This window comes from Emiliania huxleyi (assembly GCF_000372725.1).
Source record: "Emiliania huxleyi CCMP1516 chromosome Unknown EMIHUscaffold_14, whole genome shotgun sequence".
Lineage (NCBI taxonomy): Eukaryota > Haptophyta > Isochrysidales > Noelaerhabdaceae > Emiliania > Emiliania huxleyi.
In genome coordinates, this window is record NW_005201192.1 from 857,386 (window position 1) to 869,291 (window position 11,906).

At 68.2% G+C, this 11,906-nt stretch overlaps 4 protein-coding genes across 4 annotated transcripts in view; 2 read left to right on the forward strand and 2 right to left on the reverse strand.

Annotated features, from left to right (window-relative positions):
• EMIHUDRAFT_98528 (hypothetical protein) overlaps nt 1-1,268 on the reverse strand; it is a gene marked incomplete at both ends in the record, with an annotated part of 4,839 nt that extends 3,571 nt beyond the window's left edge. The window contains 2 exons of the mRNA XM_005787897.1: nt 43-351; nt 990-1,268. Coding sequence (XP_005787954.1) covers nt 43-351; nt 990-1,268 — 588 coding nt within the window. The remainder of the gene's footprint in view (nt 1-42; nt 352-989) is intronic.
• A 282-nt stretch (nt 1,269-1,550) lies between these two features.
• On the reverse strand, nt 1,551-2,195 carry EMIHUDRAFT_352122 (Hypothetical protein; the record flags this gene model as incomplete). The annotated part of the gene is made up of 2 exons (XM_005787898.1): nt 1,551-1,878; nt 1,993-2,195. A coding segment is annotated over one exon (267 nt), but the record flags the coding sequence as incomplete, so codon positions are not given.
• A 4,905-nt stretch (nt 2,196-7,100) lies between these two features.
• Nucleotides 7,101-8,605, forward strand: EMIHUDRAFT_426517 (hypothetical protein; the record flags this gene model as incomplete). The annotated part of the gene is made up of 3 exons (XM_005787899.1): nt 7,101-7,694; nt 7,953-8,123; nt 8,234-8,605. The coding sequence occupies 3 exons, from the start codon at nt 7,101-7,103 to the stop codon at nt 8,603-8,605; spliced, it is 1,137 nt and encodes a 378-aa protein (XP_005787956.1).
• A 2,401-nt stretch (nt 8,606-11,006) lies between these two features.
• EMIHUDRAFT_201673 (hypothetical protein) overlaps nt 11,007-11,906 on the forward strand; it is a gene marked incomplete at both ends in the record, with an annotated part of 3,531 nt that continues 2,631 nt past the window's right edge. Inside the window, 4 exons of the mRNA XM_005787900.1 lie at nt 11,007-11,076; nt 11,294-11,442; nt 11,555-11,644; nt 11,685-11,893. Of these exons, the coding sequence (XP_005787957.1) occupies nt 11,007-11,076; nt 11,294-11,442; nt 11,555-11,644; nt 11,685-11,893 (518 nt within the window). The remainder of the gene's footprint in view (nt 11,077-11,293; nt 11,443-11,554; nt 11,645-11,684; nt 11,894-11,906) is intronic.

Sequence of the window (11,906 nt, forward strand, 5' to 3'; positions counted from 1 at the left end):
GCGGCGGCCTCGAATACGGCGGCGGCGGCACTTGCGCGCGACGGCGGTGCTGGCGACGGAGGCGGAGGCGACGGCGGCGCTGGCGCCGGTGGCGGCGGCGAAGGCGGCGGCGGGCTGGGCGGCGGCGCCGTAGGCGGCGGCGGTGTCGGCGGTGGCGGCGATGGAGGCGGAGGCGACGGCGGCGGCGGCGACGGCGGCGGCGGAGAAGGCGGCGGCGGAGACGGCGGCGGCGCGGGCGGCGGCGGGGATGGGGGCGGCGGGTACGGCGGAGGAGGCGATGGCGGCGGCGGCGACGGCGGCGGCGGCGACGGCGGCGGCGGCGACGGCGGCGGCGGGCTGGGAGGCGGCGGGCTAGGGGGCGGCGGTGACGGCGGTGGTGGCGAGGGAGGCGGGGGCGAGGGCGGCGGCGGCGAGGGCGGCGGCGGAGAAGGGGGCGGCGGAGACGGCGGCGGCGAGGGCGGTGGCGGTGAAGGGGGCGGCGGAGACGGCGGAGGAGGCGAGGGCGGCGGCGGCGAGGGCGGTGGAGGCGAGGGCGGAGGAGGCGAGGGTGGTGGAGGCGAGGGTGGCGGCGGACTCGGAGGCGGCGGAGACGGCGGAGGAGGCGAGGGCGGCGGCGGCGAGGGCGGTGGAGGCGAGGGCGGTGGAGGCGAGGGTGGTGGAGGCGAGGGTGGCGGCGGACTCGGAGGCGGCGGAGACGGCGGTGGCGGCGACGGCGGTGGTGGCGATGGAGGCGGGTAGCACTCAACTTTCGTTCTCGCACATTTGTCCTCGCCCGGCTCTGGACCGTAGCACAGATCGTACTTCCAGGGATCATTTTTTTGCTTGGCGAATGTGTCGCAGGGCAGCCCTTCCTCGACAGGATCGATGTCATCGCAAGACTTACTCTGTACGGTACGACCAGCCAGATCGGCGCAGGTGACTGGAGGCGGCGAGGGTGGCGGGGGCGATGGCGGCGGCGGGGAGGGTGGAGGATAGAAGCAATCCGTGACCTTGATGTTGGAGCATTGATCCGGCTCGTCGGCTGTCGGGCCGTAGCAAAACTTGTACTTGCCCGCAGTAGAGGTCTCCTGATACCACAGATCACAGGGGCCCTCTGTATCAATGTCGATAGTCGAGCAGCTATCGCCGCCCGCTATCTCTGAGCGTCCGGTCATGGCATCACAGTCGTAGTCCGGCGTCGGGGGGTACGGCGGTGGCGAAGGCGTGCCCTGCGCGGCAGGGCATTGTGCCAGCAGCACCAGCAGCGCCGCCCTCAGCCGGGCCGGCATCCTGCCCGTGCGAAACGCCCGTTGTCGCCGGGTTCTCCAGATTCTGTTACTCTCAAAGCCGGCGTGCATATGCGGCGCGTTTTTGGGTGCCCGTCGACCGGGTTTCGATTTTTTGGTCGTTACACCGATCGCTTTTGTAAGGCAAATAGCAAACGGGCGTTGTGAAGAGCCCCCCGTATTCACGCTGATCCAAAGAGGGCTGAAGGTGTGGGAGGGGGGGGGGGGGGGGGCTCGGCCTGTCGGCTTTGAGCCGGCGGTCCATCTCTCTGTGTACGTAGTACGTTTGAATAAAAGCATGAATACATGCCCAAGTGCTCCCAACTAGCTGCACTCCAAGTCGACTCTAGTGCGCACCCCGGGCCCCGGCATACGCAAAGCGATCATCCGGGCTGACGCCGTCACGCTCAATGGCTTTCAGCCGCGCATCGATCGATGCCAGCGCCTCGTCATACTCATAGGCACCTGTGCCTGCACCTGTGGACGACCCACCCGCTGGACGCAGAGCCAGAGGCCGGTAACCCTCCTTCGTCAGAACGAACGCCGCGCTCTCGCCCGGTGGCGGAATAGGTGCCAGCTGTGGCCCTTGCCTTTTGTAGGCGCGCTTCCACACCTGAGGTACCGATGGAAAGCGGGATGTGGGGCGGGGCGCTTTTGCAGGTGGTGGGTGGGGGGGGGGGTTGGGGGTCGGGGGGGGGGGGGGAGTTCCTGGAAGGGAAGAGGGCGCCTTCAATGAGCCTATAGCTGGAGGCGGTGTTGTCATACGTCGGCCGCAGTCGAGTCCAATGCCCGCTGCTCTTGTTAGCGCCCGGCAGGATGTGAGGCCGTGAACCTCTGTCGGTACCACCGGCCGGCTAGGTAGAAAAAGTTCCAGCCGTTGGCGGCGCCATCTGCACCCAACTCTGACGCCCACGCGCCGCTCACGTCGGCACAGACCCGATAGCGCGGCTCCACCCACTCAGAGCAGTTGGTGTGCGTCACCAGCGGTATCAAGGCGCCGACCGGCCGCTGGTTGCCGAGGAGCGACGCGCGGGGCGGAGGCGGAGGCGGCGCAAACGGGTCACATGCCGCTCGCTGCGAGGCTGGCGCTGATGAGGAGGCCGTGGGTCGCATTGGGCTGCCCACCAGCCCGCCCGCGGTGCCATCGCCCTCGCTGCCCGCGCACATGCGGACGGCGGCGCGGCGCCCACCCCCCGACAGCAAGACGTAGACTTGGGGCGCGGAGGTGAAGTCGGCGATCATGCGGTTGGCGTACCTACGAGGCGCGTTGCGGACGCGTCGTGGACGCGTCCAAGGGTGGGGGGGGGGGGAGCGCGGGCGACCCGTGTGGTGAGCAACTGGCGGTTAAGATGGGGCGCGGCACGAGGGGGGGTCTTGGGTTGGGCGGGGTGGGTGGGTGGGTGAGTGGGGGGGGGGAGACTCACTTGACTCGGAGCGTGGGGCTCGTTGCGACGACGCGAGAATAGCACCCCTCGGCCGAGTTGAAATGCGGCCGGAACGCCTCGCCCCGCTGCTGCGCCCGCGTCGCCCTCGCGTGCTTGATCCGCAGCTCGTGCAGCAATCCGCCGCTGCCGCCGCCGCCCCCGGCACCGCCACCGCTTCCACCGCTCGCGGAGAGGAACTCGCAAGCCAGCCAGAGGCGCGAGGTTGCGGCCGAGAGGCGGTGCATCGCAAATTGGCCGCGCAAGTAGAGGCGGCCGTGCGTGACCGCGTCGCCAAAAGTGAAGGTGAGGATGTCCAGCCTGCGTCGTGAAGACAAGGGCTGGGGTACAACGAAACAGTCGAGTCCGGGAATGCGGAGGAGCGTGTCCTCTCGAGCGCTGGCAGACGAGGGCCTGTCCTCCGCATCTAAGGCCTCCTGCTCGACGAGCTCCGCGCGCGAGACGAAGGCGGTCAAATCTCCGGCGACGAGATCGAGGTCTGTGTAGGACCAGTGTGTGTACCCGTCTGCGAGAGGGCAGGGAGAGTGCTGATCAGCGGCGAGACCAAGCGACGGGAGCACCGGCGAGGAGGGCAGGGGGCAGGGTGGGCAGGGGCAGGGTGGGCAGGGGCAGGGGGGAAGGTACAGGGTGGGCGGGTACGAGAGGGCAGGAGAGGCGGGGCAGGGGCAGGGTGGGCAGGCAAGGTGGGCGGGCAAAGAAGGCGGGCAGGGCGGGGAGGAGGCAGTTCGCCGAGGTAGTCGCGGAAGACGTCTCCTGCGCAGAGGCGTGGGGTAGGTCTCCCGTGGGGTAGGTCTCCCGTGGGGCAGGTCTCGCCCGTCTCTGTGAGCAGCAGAAGGCAGTCCGCCTCTCCCGTGGGCCTGCCGCCTCTCCCGTGGGCCTGCCGCCTCTCCCGTGGGCCTGCTGCCTCGGGCCACTGTGCCGAGGTCTCGACAACGACTGGTGCAAGTCTGGGAGCCGCCGCGGCGTCGGGAATGGGAGGCTCCGACCCAGATGAGGGGAGGTATCGGGAGGCATGGGGAGGCATGGCAGGCTCCTACCCAGCCCTCGGAGCAGCGCCCGCGGGGACTGTGTTTGGGGAGGAGCACCCGAGTCGCGTGCTGTGGGGGGGGCGGTGTGTGGCCCGAGTGGCCCGAGAGAGAAGAGAAGGCGACAGGGCAGGAGGAGGAGGAAAGGGGCGCTGGCGTGCTGCGGGCACGCAGCACACCGTATGTCGGCTTGTGCTCGACGATAGGGTTAGGGTTAGGGTTAGGGTTGGGGTATAGTTGGGGTTAGGGGCAGGGGTAGGGGTGCGGGTCAGAGGTCGCAGCACCGTACGTCGGCTTGTACTCGACGATCGCGTAGGGCCACGTGGCGAAGGCGTGCTGCAGCAGCCGCACCAGCGTGTGCGTCTGGTTGGGCTCGCCCGTAAGCCGCGCCAGCTGCACCTACACACAGGCGCGAGAAGCGAGTGTCGGCGCCGCGTGTCTGACCAGGTCCGCGCGCAGAAAGCGCCGCGCCCCAAAGTGGGCGCCCATCCCGTGTGGGCCAAGCGAGATGTAGCGGACCTGATGGGGATTGGGGAGCGCGCGGCGGCGCAGCTGAGGGCGGCGGGCGGCGGCGGGCGGCGGCGGGCGGCGGCACACATTGGCCGGCGCAGCGGCGACGTCGATCGGCGCGTCCTCATGGAAGATGAGCCAGTCGACGAGGTACGCGGAGCCCGCACACGAGGCGACAAAGAGATCAAACCAGCGGGGTAGCTCCGCACCGAGCCACGGCACAATCATCGCCAGCCGGAATTCGGGGTGCCTGCTGGCCGTATCCGCTGCCGGGTCTGCGTGCCCCAGTGCATCGGTAGGCGGAGGCGGCGGCTCTGTCCCGCCTGCGCCGGATGCCGCCGCCTCGTCGGCGTCGGACACCATCGACGCCAGCTGCCGTCGCAGTATCAGCACCTCGTTGCTGAGTTCCGTCATCTCGTGCGAACGCCTCAGGCTGGCCGCTCCCGCTGGATCCCGGCGAAGGCTCCACGCCAGCCACAGTGAAGTGCACAGCCACGCGCAGCCTAAGCCGACGACGAGCACGCGCAGCCATGTATCGCTAAGCAATGCTCTTCGCGGCCGGGCAGGCTCGACTCCCAACAACCCAGACTTCATCGCAGCCAAGCGAGCGGGCGAAAATGTATTATCCTAACGGTGTGGGGGCGCGGAGGGCTTGTTGGCGAGCCAAATGGTGTTTTCCGAGGCGCTGCGCTAGGCTCAGAGCGAGTTCGCGCTGCGCTAGGCTCAGACGGCGAGTTCGCGCTGCGCTAGGCTCACAGATGCGAGTGCGCTGCGATAGAAGAAAAAAACAGGGTCGAAACGACAACCGAAGGGAGGACTGTGTAGTGTAATCATGTGTCAAGAATCACGTGCTGCTGCTGCTGCTGCTACTGCTGCTGCTACGCGGCGAGCGCCGTCGCCGAGGCGGGCCTCGGCGGAGAGCGCGATTATGCGGCCTTTTCCGCGACCCGCACAAAGAAGAGGCGCCCTCCGTCAGCCTCGACCTGCCACCGGCTCGCGTCGACCGACCCGGCCGCGTGCCACACCTCCACAGCCCAGTGCGCCAGCCCGCAGAAGTTGCCCTCCTCGATGCCCCATCCCGTGGGCCACGCGGCCAAGGCGGTGCCGAGAGGCGGCGGCGGCGCCGCGGTCGCCTCGAGACGCGCCGCGACGGCGTCAAAGGCGATCCGCCTCGCGCCCGTCGCGGCCGCCTCGGCCAGCAGCGCCTCCCCGGCCAGCCGCGGGAGGTCGCCCTCCGTCTCGAACCAGCACGACGAGCGGCCGTCGGCGCACGCCTCGTCCCACGCCTTGAGCTGGCGGACAAAGGCCGCCAAGCTCTTGAGGCCGGGCGAGGGCGCGGCGGGCGACGGGGCAAGGGAGCAGCCGGGCGAGGAGAGGTAGGAGGTGCTCGCCGGCGAGCGCTCCCGCGCCTGCGAAGGGGCAAGGCCTGAGGGCGGGCGGGCGGTCGGGCGGGCGGGCGCGGGTGGGGGGGATAAACGCTGCGCCGCCAAAGAAACCAGCGACACTGGCCGCGGCTCGTCGCCACGCGCCGGCTCGGAAGAGGGGCTGTCGGCGGCGAAGCAGAGTGGCACGCCTCGCCGCTCGAGCCGCCGACAGCCCCCCTCCTCGACGTGACGGCCGCTCCCGGAGCCGGCCGGTGCGCGCCTGACCCACGCCCCCTCTCGCACCCCTCCGACCCCCCCTGCGCGGCGCACCCGTCCGCTGTGCGCCGGATGCCGCCGCCTCGTCGGCGTCGGACACCATCGACGCCAGCTGCCGTCGCAGTATCAGCACCTCGTTGCTGAGTTCCGTCATCTCGTGCGAACGCCTCAGGCTGGCCGCTCCCGCTGGATCCCGGCGAAGGCTCCACGCCAGCCACAGTGAAGTGCACAGCCCTGCGCAGCCTAAGCCGACGACGAGCACGCGCAGCCATGTATCGCTAAGCAATGCTCTTCGCGGCCGGGCAGGCTCGACTCCCAACAACCCAGACTTCATCGCAGCCAAGCGATCGCTGGCAAGCGAGCGGGCGAAAAGAACTCTGTGCGGGGTGCCAGTGTGCCGTTGTCTCCTTAAAATCCCTGTGTGGTGGCGGCGTGCCGTCCTCCCATCCCTCCCTTGGGTTGTCCGTTTTCTTTCTTGCTTGAATTTTAGTGTGCCGTGCAGTGCATAAGTCTGTGTGGTGCACGCCCTCCGAGCGGGGCGGGGTCTGCCCGTCGGGTTGCTGCCCTAATCCCACCAGGGGTTGTCTGCTCTATTTACCAGTGTGCTGTATTTTAAGAATTCTTTCACTACAACCTCTCTCACAGCACACTGGCACAGACTGAAGAAGAAATCACGACTCTCACAGTGATTTGGGCTGGAAATCGTCAAATTTTGGGCTCTGAGCCGAGTCTGAGGCTGGTTTGGGCCCAAAATCAGCCAAATTTTAGGCCAAATCGGCAAAATGCCGGGAATTTTGCGGAGAACCCGTGCATACCTGGAATTTACCCTGCGACCGCCTGGGTATTTTGTCGATTTCCTCAATTTTGCCTCAGATTTTGCCCCAGACCAGCTCTCAGACTCAGGGAAAACAGCGAGTTTCCAGAATGGAGCACCAAACACCCTCTGTTTTCCCTGGAAATTTCCGGAAACGCAAAGTGCTGGGGACCCTCTGTTTTCCTTTTTGTTTTCCGGAAAACTGTGCTCAGCCCAACGGTCACCTCGCCCGCCTTCTTGTCAAAGTCCCAGAGGCAGTCGACGTTGCCCAGGCTCTTGCTCTTCCACCGCGCGAATTGGAACGTGATGCGCTCGGGCATGTCCTCGTACGCGTCATCGTCGGGGCCGCGGGTACAAAAAAAGAAAACAGACGCCCTGCCGCGCGACGCGAACCTCTCCCTGAGATGGACGACGCCGGTTCCTCGTCGGCTGGCGCTCCGTCCTCCGCGGGCGGGCAGGCGGGCGCGACGCGCCGCCCCGTCGCGTGCATCGTGCTCGGCATGGCGGGCAGCGGGAAGACGACTCTGATGCAGAGGCTCAACTCGCACCTGCATGAGGCGAAGCGGCCATACTACCTGATCAACCTGGACCCGGCGGTGCTCGATACGCCCTTCGGCGCCAACATCGACATCCGCGACACCGTCAACTACAAGGAGGTGATGAAGCAGTACAGCCTCGGGCCAAACGGAGGCATCCTCACCTCGCTCAACCTCTTCGCGACCAAGTTCCACGAGGTGCTCGGCCTGGTCGAGGCGCGCGCCGAGGAGCTCGACTTTGTCCTCCTCGACACGCCCGGCCAGATCGAGATCTTCACCTGGTCCGCCTCTGGCGCCATCATCTCTGAGTCGCTCGCCGCGTCGATGCCGACGGTGGTTGTGTACGTCGTCGACACGCCGCGCTGCTCCTCGGCCGTCACCTTCATGTCGAACATGCTCTACGCCTGCTCCATCCTCTACAAGACCAAGCTGCCCCTTCTCCTCGTCTTCAACAAGACTGACGTCACCCCACACGCGTTCGCGCAGGAGAGCCCGGCGAGAGAGAGCGAGAGAGACTGCGGCACACTGATGGCGCATGACGTCCATCGTGCCATTTCCTCATCCCACACGCGGGCCCAGCCGCTTCAATCCTGGCCGCACCAGACAGCCCACGCCGTGCCTCACCGCCCCTCCGCCCGACCCACCGTCGACACCGGGCCCTGTCACCGCCCCTCCTCGCCACCTTGCCTCCACCCCCCCCCCCTCTCCCCCTCCGCGCAGACCTGGATGAGCGACCTGGACGCCTTTCGCGACGCGCTGCAGGAGGAGAAGTCGTACATGGGCACCCTCGCAACCTCGATGGCCCTCATGCTCGAGGAGTTCTACGCCGGACTCACCTCGGTCGGCCTCTCCGCCCGCACCGGCGAGGGCGTCGACGACTTCTTCGACGCGGTGACGCCGCAGCACGCCCGCGACACGCCCGCGACACGCCCACGACACGTTCCACCCACGACACGTTCCACGCGCGGCGCATCCGACACACCACCACGCGTCCACGGCAGGTCCAACGGGCCGCAGCCGAGTACGACGAGACGTACGGCGCCGAGCTGGCGGCAAGGAAGAAGGCGGCAGCCGAGGCGGAGGCGGCGCGGCGGCGGGGCGACTTGGGGAGGTTCAGGGAGGACCGGCGCGGCGGCGGCAGCGGCGAGGCGCGCAGCGACGAGAGCGAGGAGGAGGGCGAGGGCGAGGACGAGGACGAGGAGGGGGACGGGCGGGCGGGCTTCACAAAGGCGCGTCACACCCCGCCTACCGCCCGCCGCCAGGGGGTTGGGGGTTTTCACAACGTGCGGCCGAGGGCGTGGGATCGTTCTGCCGGGTTGGTTCACAGAAAGACCCCCCTACCCCCCCCCCCCCCCCCCTCCACAGGAGGATGAGGAGTGGGCGAGGCAGAACGCCGACCCCGCCACGGAGCGGGAGGAGTTCGAGTCGCTCTCTCGCTATCTGCAGGGGCGCGCACAGGCGCGGGGGCGCGGCGAGCAGCAATAGCAGTGCCGCCCCGCCGGCGACCGGCGGCGGCGGTAGGTCTTGTCTCGCCCCGGCTCCTTGTTAGCGAGCTGTCAGCTGAGAGAGCTCTCTTGCGCGCGAAAAAACTTGGAGCACTTGGAGTGCAGTCATCAACCTCACATCCCAGGGCCGGGGAGCTAATCGGCTCTGAGGGCGGGGGCGCAGGTAGAGCTAGAGGTAGGGCTGGCGTGGGGGGCCTCAGGTAAAGGTAAACCTGTCTCAGACCGCCGGAGGTTCTCCGAGTGGCGTGCTTCTCCCACGGCCAGCTTTATGTGGCCGCATCGAGAGTGGGGCTGCCCGCGCACATCAGGTTCGCGGTGGATCGCGCTGACGACGGGAGCTTTCGCGCGCGCAACGTCGTGTGGCGTGATGCGCTCACGACCACTCGGGCTGCAACCAAGAAGGCACGCGCATGGCCACTGAAGGAGCAGGTGGCTGGCTACAGTCAGCTATCGCATATGTTGGCCCAGCTGTCGGTGGCGCATTCAACGCAGGCTTTGAGGCGTACAACAATGGCATCAGCCATCACGCCAAAGGTGGGGTCAAAATTCGCAAGTGGCGCGGCAGGTAATCTTGCTGGCGGCGTTCTCGGTGCTGCTTGTGGTCCTATGGCGTGGGTATGCGGCGAGGGCGACGCCGAGGGTGGCGGCGATGGCGAGGTGGAGGGGGGCGGCGGCACGGGTGGTGGAGGCGCAGGTGGCGGCGGCGCAGGCGGCGGCGAGGGCGAGGTGGAGGGGGGTGGCGGAGAGGGCGGTGCCGAGGGCGGCGGCGCCGAGGGCGGCGGCGGAGAGGGCGAGGCCGAGGGCGGCGGCGGAGAGGGCGGCGGCGGAGTCGGCGGCGGCGGAGAGGGTGGCGGCGAGGGCGGCGGAGAGGGCGGCGGCGGAGTCGGTGGCGGCGGAGAAGGCGGTGCCGAGGGCGGCGGCGGCGCGGGCGGCGGCGGAGAGGGCGAGGCCGAGGGCGGGGGCGGGTGTGTTGTGGTTCTTGCCCAAAAAATGCGTGTGGTTTTTGCCCATGCACATTTTTTGCATTTTTGCATTATGTTGCATATCGCACATATCATGGCATTTGAACGCATTATAGTGCATTCAAGACTGCATTCTGAGCGCGCAGCCGATTCCCAGACGCCAGAGCCCACACCTTTGCCAGGGCGGCATCCTGATGCAACAACTCGTGGCTCCGTGAGGGCCGCACCTCGCACAACCCAACCAGGCCCCCGCCCAGCGGGGTTAATTTTTCCTGGCTGCAGGTCGGGCTGCACCTCTGCTGCACCTCGGGAATTCGTGCGTGTGTCACACAAAACCCAAATCCGCCTCAGTTAAGAACGGTGGGGTGCCCTCGACCGCGCGTTCGAGTCACTCGGGCGGGCGAGCAAGCGGCACAAGGCATGACACGCGAAAAGAAATCGAATTCCAATTCGGACGAAAAATTACCACAAGCGCACCACACTCCTCTCCTTAAAATCCCTGTGTGGTGGCGGCGTGCCGTTCTCCCATCCCTCCCTTGGGTTGTGTTTTTCTTTCTTTCTTTCTTTTTACCACAAGTGATTTGCGACACCCCACCTTTTATTATAAGCTGGGGCGCCGGCGCCCTACTGGGCGCCCCCCGCTCCCTTCCCTCCCGCTAAACTTCCCCCGCGGTGGTACCACCGCGACACCGGCTCAAAAAAAATGCAACTACGGCGGCTGGTCGGCCACGGGTGTTTTCATCGCGAGCTCGTCTTTGAGATCGAGGCGGCTCCTCCCAACCTTTGCTCGTCACATCGCGACAGATTTGGCTGCAACCTCTGGGCACGGTCGAGCAACCCGTGGAGTCTCTAAGAGGCCAGCTGCCGCGCCCGCCGCCCAGCTCGAGGGCCGGGGCCCCGCGCCGCTGAGCCCGCCCCCCGCCCCTCCCTGCCCTCGCCCTCCGCTCCCCTCCCGCTCCCTCCCCGCCCGCGCGACGCGTGCAGAGGCTCGCGCCGCCGCCCGAGCGCCTCCGCCCTCTGATCCCCGGCCAACATGATTGCGAGCCACCGCGCCCGCGCCGCGCCCTGCCGCGCCACGCCCGCGCCAGGGCTCCGGGCCTGCGCCGCCCGCTCCGCGCTGAGCGCCGTCCGTCGGCCGCCGCCGCATCCTCGATTTCTCCCTCCGCTCATCGGACTGCCTCCGTCCGATCAGGTGCCGAGTCTGAGGTGCGCCTCGCTCTTCATCTCCATCTAGATGCCTCCACCCTTCCAACCCGTCCCCACAAAGAAACGCAAACACAGCCCACTTCCCTGGCGGGGCGCGTACCATGGCTTCGCACGAGTCGCGCGGCCTCATGAGCGTCCAAGCCGCGGCACAACTCCACGAGGGCCTTCGAGGTCCCATGTATTGCGACGCCGGCCGAACGTCGCAAGCCGCGCGACGCCGTCTGCAGGCCGGCCCTCCCCCCCCCAACCCACCCGCTCCTCCCGGCATCTTGCTCCACCCACCTCCCCCGTCTCGGCCCGGCTAACATGCATAAGCCTGCCCCCCCCTTCCGACCGGCTTCGGCAAGCCACCCCTGCTCAGACACCCCTGCTTGGCGAGGACGGCGAGGAGCAATCTGTGCCGGGGGCCGCTGCCTGCTCGGCGAGGGCATCCTACTCGAGAGGGCCGTCGGGCTCTTCACGGGAGGGCCAGAGCCCGGGCCGTCGTGCCGACGGCGTCCTGGCCTCGAGCAGGCGCGCAGCACGCGCACGCCCTCTGTGCCAGCGCCTCGCCATCCCGCCTCCCTCCGGCCTCTCGCACCCCCGCCGCCTCCTCCCCCGCCAACGCCGTCGCCGCCGCCGCCAAGCCCGCCCCCACCGCCATCGCAAGGACGCCGAGGCCTCGATGCTCCGAGGCCATCCACACACCGTCGCGATCGGCATCACCGGCGACATCGCGCTCGCCGAGGTGGACGGCCCGGTGGTCGTGCTCTCGCTCTCGGGACGCCTTCTGGCACAAGCGGGAGACGGTGCTCGCCAACGCCGGCGCGTTTCTGAGGCAGCGCTGGCCCGAGATTTGCGACGTGATCGTCGGCGACCCGGGCAGCCTGCGCGACGTCGTGCGCGACGACGAGACGGGCGACGTGCTCGAGGATCGGCGGGCGCCCGACTGGAACGGCGACCGCGCCGCGCTCGAGTACCAGGGCATCGACCCGGACCGAAGAGGGCCGTTCCCGGAGCGG